This window comes from Enhydra lutris, unplaced genomic scaffold, assembly GCF_002288905.1.
Source record: "Enhydra lutris kenyoni isolate GAN:26980312 unplaced genomic scaffold, ASM228890v2 scaffoldscaffold13, whole genome shotgun sequence".
NCBI classification, from domain to species: domain Eukaryota; kingdom Metazoa; phylum Chordata; class Mammalia; order Carnivora; family Mustelidae; genus Enhydra; species Enhydra lutris.
In genome coordinates this window covers 1,535,302-1,558,569 of record NW_019154097.1, presented here as the reverse complement: position 1 = coordinate 1,558,569, position 23,268 = coordinate 1,535,302, and the positions used below count along the sequence as shown (strand labels likewise).

The 23,268-nt window shown below is 44.8% G+C and overlaps 1 protein-coding gene across 1 annotated transcript in view; it reads right to left on the bottom strand.

Moving 5' to 3' along the window:
- Window positions 1–23,268, bottom strand: part of LOC111145972 (aconitase 1) — a 56,683-nt gene that overhangs the window by 3,081 nt on the left and 30,334 nt on the right. Inside the window, exons 5-19 of the mRNA XM_022501317.1 lie at window positions 22,868–22,937; window positions 22,557–22,740; window positions 21,507–21,646; window positions 19,578–19,749; window positions 18,731–18,831; window positions 17,501–17,617; window positions 16,244–16,403; window positions 14,575–14,710; window positions 13,603–13,687; window positions 12,702–12,858; window positions 11,165–11,289; window positions 9,064–9,168; window positions 8,223–8,365; window positions 5,269–5,416; window positions 582–704 (exon numbers count right to left, since the gene is read on the bottom strand). Coding sequence (XP_022357025.1) covers window positions 582–704; window positions 5,269–5,416; window positions 8,223–8,365; window positions 9,064–9,168; window positions 11,165–11,289; window positions 12,702–12,858; window positions 13,603–13,687; window positions 14,575–14,710; window positions 16,244–16,403; window positions 17,501–17,617; window positions 18,731–18,831; window positions 19,578–19,749; window positions 21,507–21,646; window positions 22,557–22,740; window positions 22,868–22,937 — 1,966 coding nt within the window. The remainder of the gene's footprint in view (window positions 1–581; window positions 705–5,268; window positions 5,417–8,222; window positions 8,366–9,063; window positions 9,169–11,164; window positions 11,290–12,701; window positions 12,859–13,602; window positions 13,688–14,574; window positions 14,711–16,243; window positions 16,404–17,500; window positions 17,618–18,730; window positions 18,832–19,577; window positions 19,750–21,506; window positions 21,647–22,556; window positions 22,741–22,867; window positions 22,938–23,268) is intronic.

Below are 23,268 nucleotides of genomic sequence, written 5' to 3'. Positions count from 1 at the left end.
GAGGTAACAACCGTCTGCTCCCTGCATGGCCCCTCCAAGGGGACACCTCATGAGGCTCAGGCCTCTGAGGAGCTGCCTGTCTGCGTCCAGAGAGAGCTGCCTTTTCTAGAGAGTCTGTAAGCTGACTCAGAGGCAGTGGAAAGCCACTGTGAGAAGTGCACTCCACAAGTCTGTCCAGAGCACAGGCTCCTTACTTTTACCCTCCCGTGAACCTCCTGAGAGACAACACGGGAGCAGCGGCCTAGGCTTACTGCTTCCTGGAACAACAGCCTAAAATACACTGCGGGTCCTCAACCTGAATAACAGGAAAACCGTGCCATTTTTCCCCATAAAAAAAGTCATGTTTACACATATTTGAAAATAATTTCAGAGACTTCACAGACCCTCCTCCCAACTGCTCCACAGACACCCCCAAAGATCCACGGTTCGTAGAATACGAGTATCTGATCTGAGGAACCGGTTCAACTCTACGTTACCCTTCACTGAGGGGGGTAAAGGCAGATCTGCCAAGAAGCAGGAGCTGAACAAACAGCACCTGCTTTCCTGAGCGTGCCTGTGGGCTCCCTCCACGTCACACTCACCAGGAGGAAAGGGCCCTTGGCCGCCCAGTCTCGGGAGCTGCCTGAGCCGTACTCTTTGCCAGCCAGAATGATCAGGGGCAGGCCTGCCTGCTGGTACTGCTCGGCGGCATCGAACACGTCAAGCTGAGGAAGAGAAAAGCAAGGTTTACACATGCAGCAGTGTGGACACAGGCCAGGGGGACCTGGTGGGAAGGACAGGGTCTTCAGGGGCCCAAGTCAACACGAAGCCAACAGCCAACACTCAACCAATCAGTGGCCTGCTCTACAGATCTCCAACTAGCTCCCATCTATTCACCCCTCCCATGAGCTTTATATTCTTTTAACTGAAATGCCTAGTTTTTGTCCTAGTTTTAGAAAACCTAAGGCATCAAATCCTAAGGCATCAAGGGAAAAAAAATAAAGTAGATCAGATTTTTTTCCCCCTCTTCCACTGATTTAACTGTTTTGCAGCTTAGAAAACAGAGAATCCCACCTAAACCTGGGTTTTGACTCATTCTCAGGGACTCAGTGATGGTCACTTATGTAGGGTAGCAACCACAAAGAAGGTGACATGTTCTGAAATGACATAAAATGCAAACATACATACATGTATTTATTTTAGATAAAGTGAGTCGAGGGAGAGGCAGAGGGGGAGAGAGGATCTTCAAGCAGACTCCCTGCTGAGCACAGGGCCTGGGGCGGGGCTTGATTCCAGGACCCTGAGACCATGACCTGAGCCAAAATCAAAAGTGAGCCACTTAACCGACTGGGTCACCCAGTGCCCCCAAATGCGAACTTGTATTATTCACCTTTCTATAAGGAGGTCAAGGCAGAGACAGCAGAAACACAGGTGGAAGCACAGATCAATACGGGACAGAAGAGGATTAACTAATATTTTGGTATATATGAGAAACATCTTCCACAAATGTCTTCATTTGTTTCTCTCAAGAACTCTGTTCTGCTGTGCCAAGACTTCACAAAGACATTGGATATCATTGCTGGTGACAGGAAACAACTGTTCTTCCTGACTACTTAAGTAAAAAAAATTAAAAAAAAAAAAAAAAAAGAAAGAAAGAAAAAAATCCCCAAGAGAGGGTTTCCTTCAAAAGAAGCTCTAGAAAGGTGTATAATCAACCTTTCAAGTAAGCTTTCACAAATTACTATTTCAGTGGGCTGATGGAGCCTGTGGTTAGTTCCACATGGCGTTACCCAAATCTGGGGAGCTTATAAAGCAACAGCTCCCTGCACATGCCCTCTCTTCTAAAGAAGAGGATGTAAAATTTGGTGGTTTCTTCCGTTACTGTGCCTCTGTGTCTTCAGTATTATATTTAAACTGCCAGTTCTCTATGTCTCCGTTTTTGTTATCAATTTCCTGCTTTGATGGGTATTTAGTTCTCTCTCCTTTTAAAAAGATTTTATTTATTTATTTGAAAGAGACAGTGTGTGCGAGCAGAAGGAGGGACAGAGGGAAAGGGAGAGAATCCTAAATCAGACTCCTCGCTGAGCACAGAGCCCGAGGGAGAGCTTGATTCCAGGACCCTGAGATCATGACCTGAGCTGAAATCAAGATGCTTAAAGGACTGAGCCACCCAGACACCCCAGGGATTTAGTTCTTGTGACTACCATTCCCCTGGGTACCCTCTCCCCAGCCTCCCAATATAATTATGTCATACATTTTGGGTAAGTCAATATTTGGTGTTTGTACTACTTTAACCATGTGAATGTTATTTATAGCTGAGTCAAGTAATGTACTCTGATTCCTTTTCTTGGTAATTAAGAAAAATTTCCACTGGAATTAATAATTTCCTTTTTGTATGTGTGCTCACCTGTTTCTATGTCCCAACCCATCAGTTAATCCCCACTCTGCCTAAAGGATAATTCTCTAAAGACATTCAACTGTATCAGGAAGTCTGTCATTTTTTTTTTTTTTTAAGATTTTATTTATGTATTTGACAGAAAGAGACCACAAGTAGACGGAGAGGCAGGCAGAGAAAGAGAGAGAGAGAGGGAAGCAGGCTCCCCGCCGAACAGAGAGCCCGACGCGGGACTCGATCCCACGGACCTGAGATCATGACCTGAGCCGAAGGCAGCGGCCCAACCCACTGAGCCACCCAGGGGCCCCAGGAAGTCTGTCATTTAAAAATCTCTTCCATGGGGATGCCTGGGTGGCTCAGTAGGTAAAGTGTGAAGCATCTGCCTTTGCCTCAGGTCATGATCCCGTCAGTCTAGCTCCCTGCTCAGCGGGGAGTCTGCTTCTCCCTCTGCCCCTCACTTCACTCAAGCTCTCTCTCTCAAATAAATAAAATCTTTAAAAAAAATTAAAAATAAAAAAGGAAGTAAAATTCTTTTCCACGGAGATCTCTCTCCAGGAGCTTCAGTCCTAATTTGGACTGATTCTCCTCTAGAGGTGGTGCATTCCTGTGATGGAAGAATCTTCCTTCACCAACATCTTGGGGATTCCCTGCATTTCTTTTTCCTGGATCCTCCATCTTCCCTCTTTTTGCCTTATTTCATTATTTTGGTAAAAAACATTCACCAAGTATCTTCCTGAGGAGTATTTTTAAAGTTTTTGAATCTGAATGTGTTATTACTTTAACATGGGACACAGAATTTTGGGGTGCAACCAGTCTAAGTTTCCAGTGTTGGTTTGAGCACTTCTGATCCCCAGCACATGGCACAGAAGCTGTTTTTCCCTCTTTGTAAGTTTCTAGATCTTGTCCTCATCGCTGCTGTTCTTAACTTCACACCAAAGCGATTTGGAGCTGGTCTTCCATAATCATGTAGGTATGCAGTGGCTGTTCTGTGGAGTCGGATCTGGCAGTGGGGGAGTTTTCCTTGCATTACTTCCCGGATAATAACCTCTCTTCTCTTCTCGGCATCTCTGTTTAGTCAGATGCTGAGCCTCCTCATTTCAGTCTTTAATTTTTTTATATTTTCTCTAATTTTTCCTTTGTCTTTCTGTTCTATACTCGGAGAGATTTTCTCAACTAATCAGCTTTTCCTGTGACTTTTTTAAGGAGCTTTTTTTTTTTTTAAACAGCATTTTCTTTCTTTTTTAATTACTATTTTTTACCAAGAGCCCTTTCTTGTCCTTTGATTACTTTATGCCAACAGAAAATCATTTCTTCACTCTGAGAAGATAATCATTTTTTCATTTTCTTGTACTCTTTGCATTATCTCTGTTCTTTTCCCTTCCCCCTCTGTTTTTTGTCTAGGTCTATCTTTCAAGTTCAAGTCTTGGCTCAAATGGCTGTTCATCTCTGATTCTGGTCTCCTTGTGTAAGAGGAGGCCCTGAACATCTGAAGAGAAGTCCTGTGTCATGGCGGGTTTGTAAATATGTGAGGTTCACTATGACATTCAGTATACTGGAGCCCCTCCCCCTCCCCCCACCCAGCCAGTGTCTATACTGCCCGTTTTTACCCTTGTCTCTTGGACATTCCACCACCTAACTGTATCTTTTCCATTTAATAGCCTGCTTATCATCCCTGCTCCTTCCTGAACAACTACCTACCGGGCACTGACTTCTGTTGGGTCCTGGTGATCATTGATGACCTATGAAGAGTTTGCTTTACCAAAATCTGTTATAAGTGAGGTAGTATGGGTGGTGGTAAACCACACTGACATTGGAGCCAGACTCCCTGGGTTTTGTTTTGAAGATTTATTGATTGATTGATTTCAGGCAGGGAGGAGCGGAGGAAAAGAGAGAAAATTAAGCAGACTCCGGACTTAGTGTGGAGACTGTTGTGGGGCTTGATCTCGTGACCCTGAGATCTCAACCTAAGCCAAAACCGAGAGTCGGATGCCCCACTGACTGAGCCACCCAGGTGCCCCCAGACTCCTTGGGTTTTAATCTCCATTTTTATTACCTTAATGGACAAGTATGGTACCTCCCTCAAAGGGTGGTTATGAGGACTAAAGAAGTCAATATAGGCAAAGAGCTTAGAACAGTATGTGGGATGTAATAAGTTCTATAGAAATCCTAGCTGTTATTATTTTTAAGTAAGTCAGGAGGGTGATTTCTCAAGTAACTTAAACAGTTCTCAAGCAGCTTGGCAGCTCCCGCTGGAGAGGGAAGCAACACCGAGGACCCACAACATGTGCCAGATCCTCTGCTCTGTATTTAATACACATCATTCTATTTAAGCTTAGGCCTCAGAGCCTCACAGGGTGGATATCCTGCTTCGAAGGTCAGAAGAATGAAGCTCAGAGAGGGCAATAACTTGCTGAAGCCTCCATAGCCGGTCTGTCAGACTCAAAGCGCAGACTCTCCCGCCTGTCACACGCCTCCCTCCCGTGGGAACGAACAGTTCCTGCTGTAACAGGCCAACTGCAAAGGGATTCCGTCAGGACACATGCAGGCCTCAGTGGGACTCTATGTTCCTCTATGGGGACTTAATTAAATGCTAATAAAGTCATACAATAGCACCTGTTGATAAATATCCTCTATCTTAACCTGAAGTTCCCCTTCAAATACTCTGAACTGACGACATTTCACTCAGAGGCTTCATAAACTCAACTCCCAGGAAACCATGAAGCAGAATCTCTAAGCAGGAAGAGAAAGTTGTAAAACTTTAAAGGGCATCTCTATCCATGATGAACTTTCTCAAAACGAGGTACCACGGGGCTATGAAGAAAAAACAAGGCCCAAAGGAAAGCGACTACGTAAATGTCCAGTCACCCAGAGCCTGACAAAGGGATAGTACTCACAATTTCTCCAGAAGGCAGATGTATAGTCTGTGGTGCCTGCTTGTTCAAAAATTTGTTTAATAAGCGAATGTTGGCAAACGTCCCCCGTGCCATGATGGCATCATTCCCTCGGCGGGAGCCATAGGAGTTAAATTCTCGTGGAGTCAAGCTAATAATGCAAGCAGGAGAGGAGCTAGGTTAGTGAACGGTGCAAAGACAAAACTTAGCTTCCATCAAGAAAAAGGAAAAACCACCGACCTAGATATCTAAGTCTACTAAGCATCACTCTCCAAGGCAGAAAAGCTGGTTCTTGTATCTTCTGCTGAGGGTAGAGTCAGAGATTAGAGGTGGGACAGTGAAAGGAGGAAATCAACATTGTCTCAGGATCAACTTCTAGTCTTTTAATCTGAATAGAAAAACCAGGAGGAACTCTAATGAGTATTCATTTTACCGATTCAATAGGGTAGCCTAGAAAGTGTCACAAAAGATAAAATATGAGGGCGCCTGGGTGGCTCAATGGTTAAGCAACTGCCTTCCGCTCAGGTCATGATCCTGGAGTCCTGGGATCGAGTCCCACATTAGGCTCCCACCTCCAAGGGGAGTCTGCTTCTCCCTCTGACCTTCTCCCCTCTCATGCTCTCTCTTACGGTGTCTCTCTCAAATAAATAAATAAATAAATAAATCTTTAAAAAAAAAAAAGATAAAATATTAAAAATGGGTAAGAAAAAGGAAAGCAAAAGACTAATCAGCAAGGGCCAGTCGGGTGGAGCCAAGAATTAGGGAAACACAAAATATGCTCTGTAAACTAACTGGAAGGAGGTATACATTTGTCCTCAAGTCATCAAGAACTCAGACAGGCAACATGATTTACAAGAACACAGGACAGGCAACAGGATTTACAATTTTCATAAGATATAAGTCAGAGTGTTGCCAAAGAGGCAGAACAGCTCTTCCTGGTCCTGAAATCAAAGAAAAATTCTGTCTGGGGGCCCCAGTGAAAGGACACTTTGTGACAACAGGAACATTTTACAATAACACAGTGATCGGCTCACTGGGTTTCTTTAAAAATGCTAGGACGTGTGTGTGAGTGGTAGTTTGATCTCACCGTGAGATGTGATGAGAGAGTCTGTGAATGGGATTCAGGAGCAGGTGAGCATGTCTACAAACTCCTGAAATTGTATCCAGAATGTTGGGGATATGTGCACTTTTCTAGGAAGGTAGGATTCTTTTCATTCAATTCCCTAGAGTCCATATCTCAAAAGTGTCAACCATCACCAATCAAAAAAAGTAGTGGTCACTGCTTCTTTCCTTAGTTTCTTTCTCCAGCCTCAACCGCCGTGTCTCTCTGTTTATTGGTGAATCCTTTTCTCCCATTCATTCAGTCATTCATTCAGCAACTACTGAGCCCCAGCTACATGCCAAGAACTATTCTCAGGGCTTGAGGTGGATCAAGGAACAACACAGATGAGGATTCCTGCCCTTGCAGGGCTTACTTCTAAAAGGTAGAGACAGGGGCGCCTGGGTGGCTCAGTGGGTTAAGCCTCTGCCTTCGGCTTGGGTCATGATCTCAGGGTCCTGGGATCGAGCCCCACATCGGGCTCTCTGCTCGGCAGAAAGCCTGCTTCCCCCCTCTCTCTGCCTACTTGTGATCTCTCTCTCTGTCAAATAAATAAATAAAAATCTTTAAAAGGTAGAGACAAATAATCATAATTTTAAAATGAGCATCTTACCTAAGTGTTACTACATTGTGGTTAATAACTGAGGGGGAAAAAAAGTAGATCAAGATGAAAACAGGGGTACAGTGGGGGTGACCTCATGGAGGAAGACTTGAAGTGGCAAGGGAGTTGGGGAAGAGCATCCAGGAGGAAAAAACAGCCAGCCCAACCAAAGACTCTCTGGAAGAAGGGTATTTGAACTTACCTGGAATATTCAACAACTGAGGCACCCACCAGTGTAGTCAGAGCAGTGTGGGGAGGGAAAAGAGCAGGAATTCGCTGACCCCTCTCAAATATCCCCTGCCCTTCTCTGCTCAGTGATGCACTTAGGTCTCCCATTCAAAGCACAATCCCTCCCTTCAGAATCTTATCCTTTGTGTCTGTGTGTAGCAAGTTCCTGTACATTTAATACAATAGTTGCCCCACGTTAAAAAAAAAATCTTGAGATAGACTCCTGTGCATCCCTTACTCTAGAGGCGGGCTAGGTTCTGATGCTTACAGCACTCCCGTCTCTGGGGAACGTGGACTACTTTTGCTCTGAACATGACTGTCCTATAGGATGCACCAGGAGGAGGCAGAGGCTGAGTGGGGCTCAGCAGGATGGAGAGGCATGAAGAAAACACCTCAGCCACCAGGAAAGCGAGATGGGGTCAAGGCCATTTTCCTCTGGCACTGACTTAAAAAAAAAAAAAGGAAAAAAAAAATGAGTAAGTGTTGAATTTTGTTCTTAGATTAGCTCTGGGCCCATCCCTGAAGATGTGGAAATGGGAGGTGCTAGCAGAGCCAGAATGTTTTTCTCCCCAGATAATTCTCAGGGAAAGTCAGCTCTGGGACAGACTCTAACCACTCTTGGCGTATTAGAGGACAGTGGGTAATACTGGTTTGGTACCTGCTGACGTCAGTCTGTGATTGATGAATCCATCAATGGATGTGTCAGTGGCAAATCACAGTCAGACATGTCTCAGCCAGGGGGCAGCAGTGCAGAGGACACCCCATTGAGTGCCCTGCAGGCTGAGAGCAGAGCCTGGACTCCAGTGGGAACACTGGCACAGAAAGAAGGTCCCTGTGCTAGGGTTTCCTCGCTCATGGAATCTCCCAAGGAAGCTGCAAAGCAGCAAACAGAAAACGTGACTGGTTTTCAAGCCTCAAGGTTTGGTGAAAAACCAGAGTTTGATTGAAAAGAGAACATGTCAACAGAAACACCGGCCTCATTCTCTCCATTTTTGCTGCTTAGTCTTTCTTCCCCTCGCTCACACTTACCCTCTGTTAGTCAAGTAGCGAGCAGCGGGGCTGTTTCTTGCGATATTTCCAGCCGGAGAGATGTGGTCAGTTGTTACGGAATCTCCCAAGTTTAACAGCACGTAGGCATCCACTATAGATTTGGGCGGCTGAAGAGCCAAAGTCTAGCAAAGAATACGCCAGTCAGTGCCAGTTCAGGTTTTCTCCAGTCACCAGGGTGGACCTGAATTGGGTGACAGCCCTACGTTGCTGTACAGAAAATTCTAGGTTTTTGGTTTTATCAGAGATGCTTCCAAAAGTAAGGTGAATTTACTCCAAATATTCACATTCCACCCCTGAAGGGAGGCAAAGTATTGGGACTATTCCCTTGAAAGCAACAGGAATGCAGCTGCAAATGACCTTCTGTGTCTCCACATCCAGGGAACGGAGATGCTGAGGACAACCAGAACCCTGGCTTCTACTCCCCTCCTCTTCCCACCAGCAGTGCGTAAACTCCTTGATCATCAGTTATAGGTAAGATTTCCCTTGTTTTTTTTTTTTGAGTATAAAGTTTAAATATAGCAGGCCCGGGGATGTTTTGCTGAAACAGTCAGTCCTCGGGCTTTTCTGAGTCTCTGTCCAGGTGGTACGGGATGGCCAGGGCGTGTCTGCTCAGACACGCAGAACCCCTGGACAGAGACACTGTAGGGCCCTAGAGCCAAGTACCCCAGTGTCTCAGAACTCTCCCCAGTACTGTCTGCTCGTGTTGGTAAAGGTTTCACTGGAATGCATAGTTAGAGTAAGGGTAGAAGGTAATCAGATAGACTTTATAAGGAAAGAGAATTTTGAAAAACTCATTTTGTTAAAAATAAAAAAGTCATACCAGGTTTTCAAAGAATGGTGGTGACTTAATGTATGTAGATTTGGGATTCCAGCAATACAGCTTGTCCGATGGGGCTACTAAGGCATTCCAGCTTTCATTCACGGTCTTACCAACAAAAAAGACAGAAGAAAGAAAAGCAAATCTAATTACACTGCATTCAAAGTTAAGTGTGACATGAAACCAGAAACTATATATCCTAAGAGTACAATAAAAACCATTCTTAGCATAATACCCTCTAGGTATGAAAGTGAAATAGTCAAAGACAGATACTATGATTTCCTTGCTAGGGGGAATCTAAAAAACAAAGTGAACAAACAAAGCAGAAACAGATCCATAAACACAGAGAACTAACTGATGGTTGCCAGAGGGGAGGGGAGGTGTGAGGATGGGCAAAAAGGGGCACAGGGGAGGGGGAGGTACATGCTTCCAGTTACGGAATGAGTAAGTCACGGGGATGAAGGTACAGTGTTGGGAATTCAGTCAATGGTATCGTAATAGTGTTGAATGGTGACAGATGGTGGCTACGCTTGGGTAACGCACAGAGTTGTCCGGTCACCATGTTGTACACCTGAAGCCAATGTAACACCGTGTGTCAACTGTACTTCAATAAAACCCAGACCAAAATAGTTCTTATTCTAGTCACATAAAAGAGCTCCTTGACACTAAGACACTGTCATGCCAGATGACTTCAAAATACACAAACACTGCAACAGGCAGCCTCGAAGATGGCCCCAAGGACCTGCCCCCACCCGCTGCACACCCTTAAGCGATTGGCTCCTGCTGAGTGTGTGCTGAACCTGGTGACTCATTTCCAAGACTGGGTTATAAAGAGACTGCCTTCTGTCTGTCTCTCCCTTTCTGGCCTGCTCTGATGGAAGCCAGGACCATGCTGTGAGCTGTGAAGAGACCCCTGAGCAAGGCAATGGGGAAGAGCCTCTAGGGAACCATCAGAAGGGAACGGAGACCCTCAGTCCGACAGCCTATGAGGTGTATTGTCCTGCCAACAACCACTCGAGTTGCCCTGGAAGTGGATCCTCCCCCAGCTGAGCCTTCAGCTCGGCTGGTGCCTTATGAAGGCAGAGGCACCCAGGTAAGCCACACGTGGATTTCTAATCCACAGAAACCATGAGATTTAATGAAAGTGGTTTCCAAGTTTTGGGATAATTCGTTGCACAGCAAGAGATAACTAAGCCATATACATAATATAATTTATGAAATAGTAATCCAGATTGTACCCAAGGGGAAATTATTTACTCTCTGAAGATTTGGGGAAGTAGATGTCCAGGTCACAGGGACATGGGACAGCAAATGACAGCTGCTATGCATTAAAGTCAGCTTCAACTGTTTCCATGGGGCCATAACTTCAGTCTTTGGAGAAATGCATTTAACCCAGTGCCTAGCAAACTTGTTCATACCACTTCCCAGTGAGCACCCTGAGGGAGATCATGGTCCATGAATGTGATCCCAATTTGACCCTCTTTCCCAGAGAGTCTGCTCTTGTATTTCAAACCCAAGACCCAGTCAGCATTCCTTGGGTGAGCCTAACACAGAAAGCAGAGAAAGGAATAACATCCAAGAGTCTCAGAAAACGATACTGAGCCCCACACATTTTCTCCCTATTTATCAAATGCACAGAAAGGTTTATTTAATTCAGTAGTTCAGTGCTTTTTCCTCAGTGGCTTTTTAAATTTTTTTTAAGCATCCAAATAATTCTGGGAGGGGCATCCAACCCATGAACTCTACGTCAGCGAGACTCTATAGTGACATCAGGGATCCCTAACCACAGCCGGCATAGCACCCAGGGTCTGAGGCGGGGAGGTTCTGGCGAGCTGGGTAGGAATCACACACAACCTACAACCTCTCTTCTTGAGGCTGCTGCCAAGTCTGGGACCTTGTCCAAATCTGGGAAGATCTGCAGGGTGTGGGGTGTGTAAAAATGGAAGTCACAGGAGAAAATGACTGAGAACTACCTCCTTGGTTATCTGAAGAAAGAAATGTGACTTCCTCTAGTTTCCACCACCATCGGCCTTGGGATCTGCAGACGCCACAGAGGAAGGGCTGTCCCCTGGCCACAAGAGGGCAGAGCGGACGGGGACCTCACCTCTATCTTTTGGTAGACCTCCTTAAACATGCCCGGGATCACGTACTGACGCTCCACTGCCTGGATCTCGTCTCGGGTTGGCCAGATGTCTTTCAGAAATACCTGCTGTCCCTTTGCATTGACCCCTGGGGAAAATAAGTTTATTAAGGAGAAAAACTGCATTTAATAGCCCATTTTCATGATCCCAACCAGTCAAATCCCATTCGCTGTGGTAGAAGCGTTCTGTAAAGTCCATGCCAACACCGTGTGGTGAAGTGTGAATTGCCAGCACTGGAGGACGTGGGTCAGGCTCCCGACAGCCTCTCGTCACAACACTTTCAGCACCCAACCAATATGTAATCTTGCTTCACGTGTGCTTCTGCTTAAAGACACTCATCCAGGACATCTTGCTGAAGCGTTTACAAGGACATCAGCACTACAACTCATGCCTGAACAAAGTCTACGTCCCATGAGGCACCCCCAACCTTCTTGGGCTTCCGCAAGGTAGAGAGCACTTCGGCACTATGCTTGGGGGCTATTTTTAAAAAGTGAAATCACCAAAACCACAAAAATGTGGAAAAACATGGCACTACACAAAGCACGAACAGGATATGCGAGCTGAAAGGAGAAGGCAGGGCCCTGCCTCGTTCGGCCGTAGCTGAAGTGACTCAAAAGCTTTACCCCTCTGTGCACGTCTGCCAATTACTACGGAGGCAAGACGAGTCTTGATTTGGGGGCTCAATTACATTTATTGAAGAGGCAAATTTGCAAATACCGAATCCACACATGAGGATCGACTCTAGCTCTAGTGGTGATCTCCTAACAGTAAACTGAAGGGACACCGTTGTCATATTATTGAATCTGCTGAGACCGGACAGAGGAGGACACAGCAAGACCTCCAGAGGAAAGGAAACAAAAAGCATCATTTCTCTGGATTTGGGGAGGCTGAACTATTTGAGACATGTTCCTACACTGGATATGTTAAAACAGTGCCCCATGTTAGATAAAATCAGAGCTAGAAATTGGAGGGGGAGATAAACCATGAGAGACTATGGACTCTGAAAAACAACCTGACGGTTTTGAAGGGGCGGGGGGTGGGAGGTTGGGCCAGCCTGGTGGTGGGTATTAAGGAGGGCACGTATTGCACGGAGCCCTGGGTGTGGTGCATAAACAATGAAATCTAGTACACTGAAAAGTAATTAAAAAAATAAAAAATTAAAAAAAAATCGGAGCTAGAAAGAGAAGAATTGGGGATGAAGCCAGAATAGTACGCTCTCTCTGACTTTTCAGATTTCCTTTTGTCATCCCTTATCCTTCAGTCGATTTTTGTCTGTTCCAGTTCTGTCTTGGCTGTGTATGGGGAGAAAAGAAAATATTCTTCTCATCTTTGTCAGTTCTATGCCTCATTATTTATTAGCACCATGCTCTAACCAGCTGAACTAACCGACCACCTACCTATGCCTCATTATCTATTAACAAAAGTGGTTACTCTCCCTCCAGTAATATTTTTGAATTCACCCGAAAACAAACAAGGGCAGCCCCACAAATGACATCTTACCCAGCGGCTCTTTCTCAAAGTTGATCCTGATGGTCCCAGCAATTGCATAGGCTATCACCAAGGGAGGAGAGGCTAAGTAGTTGGCGCGGGTATTGGGGTGGACTCGACCTTCGAAATTCCTGTTCCCAGAGAGTACTCCAACAGCAACCAGGTCTCCCTGTGTCCGGCAAGAGAAAGATCTGGTGACACGGAGAAGGGGGCCAGGCTTTCTGTCTTAGACCACCTGCAGAACGCTCCCATCACAGGGGGAGTTCTTTAACCTCCCTTTGCCTTGGTCCTCTGCCTGTGGGGAGAAGAGCATGCATGGGTGTCCCTGGGGAGACTGTGGTGAAGGACACCAAGAGACATGAAATCCCAGGTGTGTCAGAAGGCAGCATACTCGTGATTTTGCCGCCCAGGGCCTGAGAACCGGAGGGAAAGTACAATAGTTGAAAGCTAAAGGAAGCCACACTGACCTCCATGGGTTCTGTAATTCATGCAAACCAAACGGTGCTTCTCAATGCTACAGAATTTATGGGACAGAAATCAAGGCCATGCAATGCAGTTTTGACTGCACTGTCTGTGTGGAGACACACCTGACTTTGAGCCAGGCTGCAGATGGCCAGGCACACAGAGTCCTGGAGCCGTGTGTAGTCCAAGAGCCCATGTGTGTGGGCACTGTGCCAAGTCCTTTACATCCACTGTCGTCTCCACGCTCACAATTCTGTGAAACAGGTCCTATCATCACCCCCAATTTACAGGTGTGAAAACTGAGGTACAAGGTCGATAGCTAGTCGGGTTAGCTTGACTTCAAAAACCCTATGTCTGAACACACCCCCTGCTGCCATGGGACTTCCTGAGATGACCAGCATTCAGGTCACACATCACATGAAAAGAGTCCCACAGGCTCCTCGGTCATTACCTGCGTGATGGCTTCGACCACAGGGTCAGGTAAGGGCCCGCTGTTGCCGATACAGGTCATGCAACCGTAGCCCACCACATCAAACCTAGCCGCCGGAAGAGAAGCGAGATGGAGAGTGAGTCCCAGCGAGCTGCTCTGCTGGGGACAGTTCTAGAGACAGCTGATTCACAGAGAACGGAGGCATGTGGAATAAGTGTAGTCTTGTTTCTACAAAGCTTTCATTCTCAGGAGTGCTGTAAAGATTTTTTAATTTTAAGTACTATCTATCCCCCAATGTGGGGTTTGAACCCACAACCCTAAGATCAAGAATCGCATGTTCTACGACCTGAGCCAGCCAGGTAGATCATTTTAATATACTACTCATCCATTCTACATCACTCAGTTAGTCTTTTCTGAGTAAATTGTAAAAAGGGGCCTATCTAGGCTTTTTAAAAGTTGAAATCACATCACCATTTAATTTCTCTATTCACTACTTTGATTGTATAATCAATAAGGACTTTGACTTTTATGAGACATCCAAATAAAATCTTTCTCATCCAAATCAGGAATAGTGGGGAAACTGGAGGAATTGTATTCGGTAACAAACGACTTGTTTAAACCCAGGAATTAAAACATGTTTAGCCAGTTATTTTCATGCCAAACGGCAGCCTCTCAGCTGCTGAGCCAGCACTAGCCCGTCTCATGACCTCTGCCAATTGAGAAGAGACATCCCCCCCTCCAGAAGGCTGCGGCGCCACATCAAAGCACAGGCTTGATTTCAGCCCTGCTTTGCCCTTCAAGGGCATGCTTGTCTGATGAACAACAAGCACAACTGTCCACAGGAGGGCCTGACTCTGTGGGAATGTGAGGGTGGAAGTCTGCTCACTGGCTGATGAGACTCATCAGATACCATCAGAGAAGGTGATGCAGCGTGATACGTGTGGAATAAAATACAACATAAAAAGAAAAGTATAAAAGAAAATGCCTCCTCACCCAAGCTGGGACAGATACGGCATGACCCCGCTCTCCCGCAGGTAGTAGGTGACCACACCGCTTCCAGGAGACAGGCTAGTTTTGATGTAAGGCTTCACGTTCAGGCCAGCATTCACAGCTTTCTTTGCTAACAGTCCTGTGAAATGGTAAACACCGACATAGTGTTGGGTGGCCGCCCGCTCTCGGTGCCGGGGCGGTTTTAGGAGAGAGACCGGCCCCTCGGTGCCGGGGCGGTTTTAGGAGAGAGACCGGCCCCTCCGTCCGTGTCGCCTGCCACCGCCCAACAAAGCCCTGATCACTGTGCTGATTGTTCCTTCTGCTACCTAGCACAAATCAACAACTCACTGACCCAAAGGTATTTGCACATACACAGTAAACTCAAAATTAGTAAGGGAAATGAAGAAAGAGGCTTTTTCTTTTGAAGATATAAACCTAAAAATATTAAGGAATATATTATAGAATTAAGATTTTAACTTTTGGAGGAAAAATAATCTTTCTGATTACGTTTTATTTGGATGAAGATTATAACTGGTAGGGCTCTTTCTTAAAGGATATAAACTGTGTACGGGTTAGTGAGAAGTACGGTCAGGGTAGAGTAAAAATCTAGTCCCCAGGTATTCTTTTAAAGGAGAAAATCAAGAGCTCTCGGCCGCTGGAATTTTGGCAAATATAGAGACTACTGCAGAGACGCTGGGTGCTTTCTTATGACATATCAGAGAATTTGGAAAGAAATGAGTGGGGGTAAAAAGGCACAAGAATCTACAGACAAGCTACTGACTAGTCTTAAGGAAACTCGTTTGCTCCAGACACAAAAAGCTTAGGGATCAACGCATGAATTCTTGGGCAAAGGTGTTCCATATGTACGTGTACACTTTTTAAAGAAAGAACTCTTTGATGATCTTTGGTTTATGGACACAAAAGGAACTCTTGGGAATGACAAAAAAATCTTGACACTAAAGAGACTTCTATTAATAAAACTCTGTATATAATATCAACTACTTGACCAGAATTGCTTAGAGCCAAGTAAGCTCCCTGTGCCCCAATTCAGAGATACTTAAAATACTTCTGAGACAGACTGAAGTCCGGTGTACAAAAAGGCCTATCAGGGTTTTTACAGACACTAATCTGTGATAGGAAAATAGTTTTTTTTTCTTTTAGAGTCTGACACAAGAGTTTAAGCTTACCAGAAAAAAAATTTTTTTTTTTTTTTTGCTTTCTTCTACTTATTTTCTGCATTAATTCTAAAGACAAGTATGCATTATGTATTCTACTTTGCATACTTTGCTTTGGACACTCATTATTGTGTAAACACTTTTTTTTTTTTTTTTTTTAAAGATTTTATTCATTTATTTGACAGAGAGAGATCACAAGTAGATGGAGAGGCAGGCAGAGAGCGAGAGAGGGAAGCAGGATCTCCGCCGAGCAGAGAACCCGATGCGGGACTCGATCCCAGGACCCTGAGATCATGACCAGAGCCGAAGGCAGCGGCTTAACCCACTGAGCCACCCAGGCGCCCCTGTGTAAACACTTTTGGACCAACACATTTCTGCATCAGGAAAAGAAAAGGTTTGGGGAATTGCAGGTAGATTCAGGTAAGCCCCAAGGTAGCGTCTTGAAAGATTCCTGCCCACGTGTCCCCATGACCTCGGGGAGGGAGGCCGACACTCACCTGCCCCTAACATCACAGATGGGTTACTGGTGTTTGTGCAGCTAGTAATGGCAGCGATGACCACAGAACCATGAGTAAGGGTGAATTCGCTATTATTGTAGATAAACATCTTGTGGTCATTATGATGGTCCAGAGCAACCTGGAATCCTTTAAACCCTTGCTATGGGAAAGAAAAAAAAAAATGGAAGAAAAAACACTGTGAAATGTTCTCACTTTAGGAGAAAAAGAAATACCTTGTACGTATAATTTCAAAAGCCAATTTTTAGCAAAACAAATATCTCGGCCAATGAACTCTGAAATGCTACAGAAAAATGAAAGCCTCTTTATTGTTTTTAAATCTTTATAAAAGACAGTCATAATTTCTGACTCTCACTCTGCTTTGAGGTCCTATTAACAATGACTTGCTTACAACTACAAATTCAGTTCCAAGTTAGTCTAATTAAACCAGATGACATTATTGTAGAGTTTCATGGATATGAACCACAGTCACTGATTCTAACATGATGGAAATTTAGAAAAAGGTGTCCTTTTGGCCAGATTCAACTAATCGTGGTCAATAAGGCAAATCAAGTACAGCTGAACATTTGGTGTCATGCTGATGGCCCCACGATAAAACGTATCACATATCTTAATCATCATTTGGGGAGATGTTCATTGAACATCTGCATACAAGACACTAGGTACTTTGTGGAATACAAAGGTGATGCTGACACAAACCCTCACTCAAACATATGGTCCAATAAGGGAAATCAGACCTACAAATAATATAAAGGACCAGCAATGTAAGTTCAAGAACATGGATGCCATCCAAAGGTTTCAGACCAAGTGCCATGGAAGGTTCAAATGAGGGACCAATGACTTTCTGCTGTGAGATGTGAGGCCATGCTGTGGAGGCTGAGGGACATGGACATGAAGGGAGGGGGAGGAGCCAGGCAGGTGGGTGAAGGGGGGGCATGAACAGAAGTACAATGGCCAGAAAAGCCAGGGCAAGTCGAGTGCACAGTGTGATGAGAGTCATAGGAAAAGTAGATGTTCAGGCTGGGTTGTGTTCACAGACGGTAATGGGCTCTAAGGAAGCTGTGTGGCTCTTGGCCAATGGGACAGGCACTGAAGACTTCAGGATGGAGAAGAAATGCCATCAGCATCAGGCTTTGGGAGCCTTCGTCATGGTGGGGGGGAGTGGAAAGCAGTGTGGCTCTAAGACATGGGGCATAGGGCTGGGTGGGGAGGGGGGACTTCCACCTGTCTCTCCCCTACCTTGGCTCCGAGGCAGCTCTCAAAGTCCTTTTTCATGTCAGTAACGGCGACTTTGTCCTGAGGCCTTTTTGGTCCACTGCAGCAAGGCACAACCGTTCCTAAATTTAATTCCACAACCTGTCTCCCCAAAAGAGAAGGAAGTCAAGAGCTGACATTGTACCCTCAGAGCAAAAATGCAAGCTGGGCCAGAGAACTGAAAACACCACAACCACAAAAACAAGGGGCGCCTGGTGGTTCAGTTGATTAAGCCTCTGCTTTTAGCTCAGGTCATGATCCCAGGGTCCTGGGATTGAGCCCCGCATCAGGCTCCCTACTCAGCAGGGAGACCGCTTCTCCATTCTCCTGTTCCCTCTGCTTGTGCTCTCTCTTGCTCTGTCAAATAAAATCTTTAAGAAAAAAAAACAACACCTAAGCCATCACATTCATAAACAAGGACTCAACGTTCTTCTTAATCCCTAAGGAATGAATTTCCAAAGTTCAGGATGGGCACGTAAGTGGCATGGGACAGGCAGGAAGCCTTGTCACCTCTCAGAAAGACCAGAGGGTGTGCATAGCTGCTGGCCAGCATCTTCTATGCATGCATTTTTGCAAAGCAGCCGATGCATCCTTTTTAATGCTTAGCTTAGTTTCAGATGGGTTTTCTACTAAAATGATACAAAAACCATTGTACTTTTTCCTAATTGATTTGATAGGATGCTGCCATTCAGTCATCAATGCCAGGCAATGGGTCTGGGTCTGACTGTGTATTTCCTTCCCTCAGGTATACTGTGAAACATAACCAGGGTGACCTGGTGACCATCCAGGCTTGCCAATCCAGAAAAATGTGGAGACAGTTTGCCCCCTGGAGAATGAATGAAGGTAAGTCACTGGATAAACCAGAACTAACTGCTATGCTTGACCTCCATTTCTTTTCCATCTATAGTGATGAGATGAGCCCCTTAAACAGCCCTACTCTCTCTGGTGAAGCCCTTCTCCAAAGGTCTTCCACATTAGGGGAGTCAATCAGTAGGTCAGAAAGGGGACACACATTCAACCTAATGGCCAAGAAAAAAGGAAGAAGTCATTTTAGGTTTATAATTCCTTATCTTCTTAATTGTTTTAGTCTTTTAAAACCTTGTTCTTCTGTGATGACTTGGCAGTGACTAATTTCCTACAAGTATGCCCCCTCAGAAAAAAACATACACAACTAAAATCACTGCCTAGAGGAAAAGGAAATGCACTCTCTCATACCTGGGCAAAGTCTGGGTCTTGAGAGGGGTCACTGAAATCCCGAAACATTCCTACAGCTTGAAGATACTTTTTCATTTGCTTTACTTTTTCTTCATCACGACCTAAATAGGTATTTTAAGAAATAACAAGTAACAGAGGTTAAGATTTCCTGCTGAAGGGATGTCTGGGTGGCTCAGTTGGTTAAGCATCTGCCTTTGGGTCAGGTCATGATCCCGGGCTCCCTGCTCAGCGGGAAGCCTGCTTCTCCCTCTGCCTGCGACTCCCTCTACTCATGTTCTCTCTGACAAATAAGTAAATAAGTAAAAGATTTCCTGGTGAAACGAACGTCTCCACCGGTAATTACACAAGTAAGGTGCATTCTGCTTACACACACACACCAAAACCTTTGCTGATATTTCAACTTTCTATCTAATACTCTGACTCTCTGGCTGATGGTGCTCTTTACTAGGGGTCATTAACTGATCTGGACTCTTTTCTGAAGCAGATTCTGGTCCTGTCTGTAAATACTCCCCCTCTCTTTGGTTATCATCGTCCATTCAGAGGACCTCAGGCTTAGTTAATTGTCAGAGCACACCTTCATTACTAAGATCACTTGCTTCCCATCAAATAACCAGTAGTAGAAGACCAGTACAAACACTTAGGCTTCCAAATACCTGAGCCCCTGCGGCTGGCTACACCGTGTCTTTGTCGTATCTTCTGAATTCCCAACAACCATTTTGATTCCATTGATAAAAGGAAAAAATAACCTATAAGTGAGAACCTGTGCACTCCCAAGGGGCAGAGGCAGAAGGCAGTGCTCTGATCCTTGGAGTTCCAGGAAGCCTGACCCAGGGCTGTCCGCACTCACCTGTCTGCACCAGGTACTTGATGCTAACGTCATCAACCGGGAAGAAGGCAGCAGTGGCTCCATACTCTGGACACATGTTCGCAATGGTAGCTCGGTCAGCAATGGACAACTGGGCTACTCCCGGCCCAAAGAACTCCACAAATTTGCCCACGACCCCCACCTGGCGCAGGTGCTGAGCAGCAGAGTAAGAGAAAGCTTGAGACTCAAGAGCCCATCTTTAAGATGCAGAACTAGCACTTTGTAATTCTTATCAGCTAGCCTGGTGAGTAAACATAAAACATAAACTGGCCCAACATATTTTTAATTACTTTAAAAAACAGAATTTAAAAAGCAATGTTAACTAAATATGGGGAATCTTGGACTGGATCCTGGAACAGAAAAGAGTCATTATTGAAAAAACTGGAGAAGTTTCTAGTTTAGTTAATAGTGTCATACTAACGTTCTTTATTTTGATTAATGTACCGTGGTTATGTGAGATGTTAATGTTTGGGGAAGTTGGGAGAAAGCTAACAGAACTCTCCTGTTTGATCTGTATTTACATCAGCTATCCTATAAATCTAAAATTATGTCAAAAACAATTTCTATCCCCCAAAAAAGAGAGAGAGAGAGAGAAAGAAAGAAAAAGTAATGCCCAAAACACAAATAACATTAATAAAAGTTTTACATGATGAGAAGAACTTTTCCTCTCTTATAAGATCTCTGGAAGTACCTACAAGTGCAAAAAAATCAAATGAATTCTTCCACCCTAAATAGTCTTACATTAGTTTAGTAATTAAGTAACAGGCTTATTTTCAAGGGTATAATGAAAAAATTTCCTGAACACAAGTACAAGTTCATTGTAACCAAAAGATCAGCCAGTCTGACTCCCATCTCTTTCCCAGACATGCCATCAGTCAGGGCTGGGGCCTCCGTGGTTCACTTGGCCTGCATTAAGCCAGTCTCACCAGTGGTGTGGACAGCCACACGGACAGGCTCTTCGGGTTACGTGGGCTTCTGCTAAATTCGGTGGGAAAGTCCTACGTAATTCTGCATTTGAAGAAAAATGCACAGACATCTATGATAACCTATAGCATTCAAATAAATGCAATTCCAAATTCCATAAAGATTAAATCAAAGAGAAATAGTTTTTGTCTGTTAACAGGAGAGTAGTTATCCCTAACATTCCAAGCCTCCTAACTATACAACCAGACAAAAATAGGTTTGTGATAATAAAAACAAAACAAAACACTCTTTTCTAATAATCTTGCAAAATGCTCCTCTCCTTTTGCAAAGCAAGCAAATCGTAAAATAAAATAAAATAAAATAATTTCTTGCAAAAGCTAAAGAAAAGGAAAAAGAAAGTACTATTTCCGGCTTGGAGAAACTTCCGTTACAACAATGAAAGTTCGAATACAGAGAAGGGAATTAAAAGAGTCCGACATTAAATCCACAGAAGCAGTTTGTTATTTACAAATAAAGACGAACCATGTGGAAAAAGGTAGCCTAAGTATAAACACGCTTGGGAACAAGTTTTACAACCTTGGGATAGCGGTTATTTCTAGGAATGCGGAGGACGGCTTTAGCCATAAATATTTCATTCTACTTCTTAAAAAATATGCACACAGGGAGAGCTCCGAAGCAAACGTGGGAAATGTTACCATCTGTTAACTCTCTGTGGTGGCGCATACGCATGTCATTTTAACTTCTGTGTATCTGAACTCTTTCACACTTTCAAAATATTGTTTTAAAGAAAAGGATCCATGCAGCCACGGAAGAGTAAAATGAACATTAACTAACACTTAACCGCAGAACTCTCCCCTTATCTCTTTTTAAAAATCATCAACATCCTATTTCCTAGAGCGCATGGAAACCAAGAGGACTCCATCGTGCATTCGCTCCCTGTGTGTCCCCCAAACCGGCCATGGCCAGGAAGAGGCAGCGTATGGTTACCTTGGTAATGGTGAGCACGATGTCCGTGGATGTCACCAGGGGGTGGGGATTTCCCACCAGCTTGTAGCCAATCACCTGCGGAAGCACCATGCTGATGGGCTGGCCCAGCATGACGGCTTCGGCTTCGATTCCACCTACGCCTGCAAGAAAGGCATGACGGAGGAGCGCTCTCACTGTGCCTTACTATATCCCGCAAGCATAATCCAATCCCCTTACAGGGCTTTACTAGTGCAGATCTGGGTTCTGTAAAGAACAGTTATCTTTTTTTTTTTTTTAAAGATTTTATTTATTTATTTGACAGAGAGAGATCACAAGCGGGCAGAGAGAGAGAGGAGGAAGCAGGCTCCCTGCTGAGCAGAGAGCCTGATGCGGGGCTCGATCCCAGGACCCTGAGATCATGACCGGAGCCGAAGGCAGCGGCTTAACCCACTGAGCCACCCAGGCGCCCCAAGAACAGTTATCTTTTCCCTATTTCCCTCTACGGAATTTTTAACAACTATTTCTCAGAGTGTGGTCCACGGGACACCTGCATCAAAATCCCCTTGATTCTACAGCAAGTGAAGAAATGGGGTTCAGGGGGAACCTGGGTGGCTCAGTGGGTTAAAGCCTCTGCCTTCCGATCGGGTCATGATCCTAGAGTTCTGGGATCGAGCCCCACATCAGGCTATCTGCTCAGCGGGGAGCCTGCTTCCTCCTCTCTCTCTGCCTGCCTCTCTGCCTACTTGTGATCTCTGTCAAATAAATAAATAAAATCTTAAAAAAAAAAAGAAAAAGAAATGGGGTTCAGGAGTCTCCATTTTTTAACAAACAGAGGTGATCTGCATTTATTCTAAATGTCCCTAACCTTTATGCCAGTTCATTCTTCCAAACATTATTACTGAGTGCTTAGGAGACATGAGATAGTCTTCTAGGCACTAGAAATCCAGCAGTAAACAAAACAGACAAAAGATCGTGCAAAGTCATGCTCCTGGGATGTCACGGTAAGAGTGGAAATCAAGCTACACACTAGAGAAGAGCTTATATGGAAGAGGAACCTGGAACGATGCTCACCCCAACCGAGGACACCCAAACCATCGATCATGGTAGTGTGCGAATCCGTGCCCACGAGGCTGTCTGGGTAATAATAGCCATCGTGATCGAATACCACTCTCGCCAAATACTCCAGATTCACCTGGTGGATGATTCCTGAGCCAGGGGGGATGATCCGCATGTTGTGAAAAGCCTGAGAACCCCACTAGGATTGAGAACGGAAAGAACACCATGAAAACCTGATGTGTTTCTGTGCATCCCACCTCCCTGGCACCTCTCCTTGTACCCACGTATATAAAGAAACAACCAGTGGAACCAAACTCCGCCCATACCTTTAAAAATTCAAATCGTTCTCTATTTCTTTCAAATTCCAGGTCTTGATTCTTCTGTAAACTGTCTGTCCTGTCAGAGACAAAAGGTAAATATATACATTTTAAGGCTTGAAATGTTACCAGTCGAATTTATTGGTGATAAACAAACGCACCGGCAATTTCATCCACAGGCTTGCTGGGTGGTGCTGATGCATTCATTCACATGGGAAACGAGAGGGAATTGCCAAAAGTAGAAAGAATAATTATTATTTGGGTCGAGTGATCCTACAATACACGGTGAGTAGCGAACATTAAGGGAATTTAAGTTGAAACTAATCTAAGATTCACAAAGCCTGACTTTTAGGAACAGACTCCAGACAATTATGATGACAACAGCAGCTTTGATATCGAAAGGACTGTTG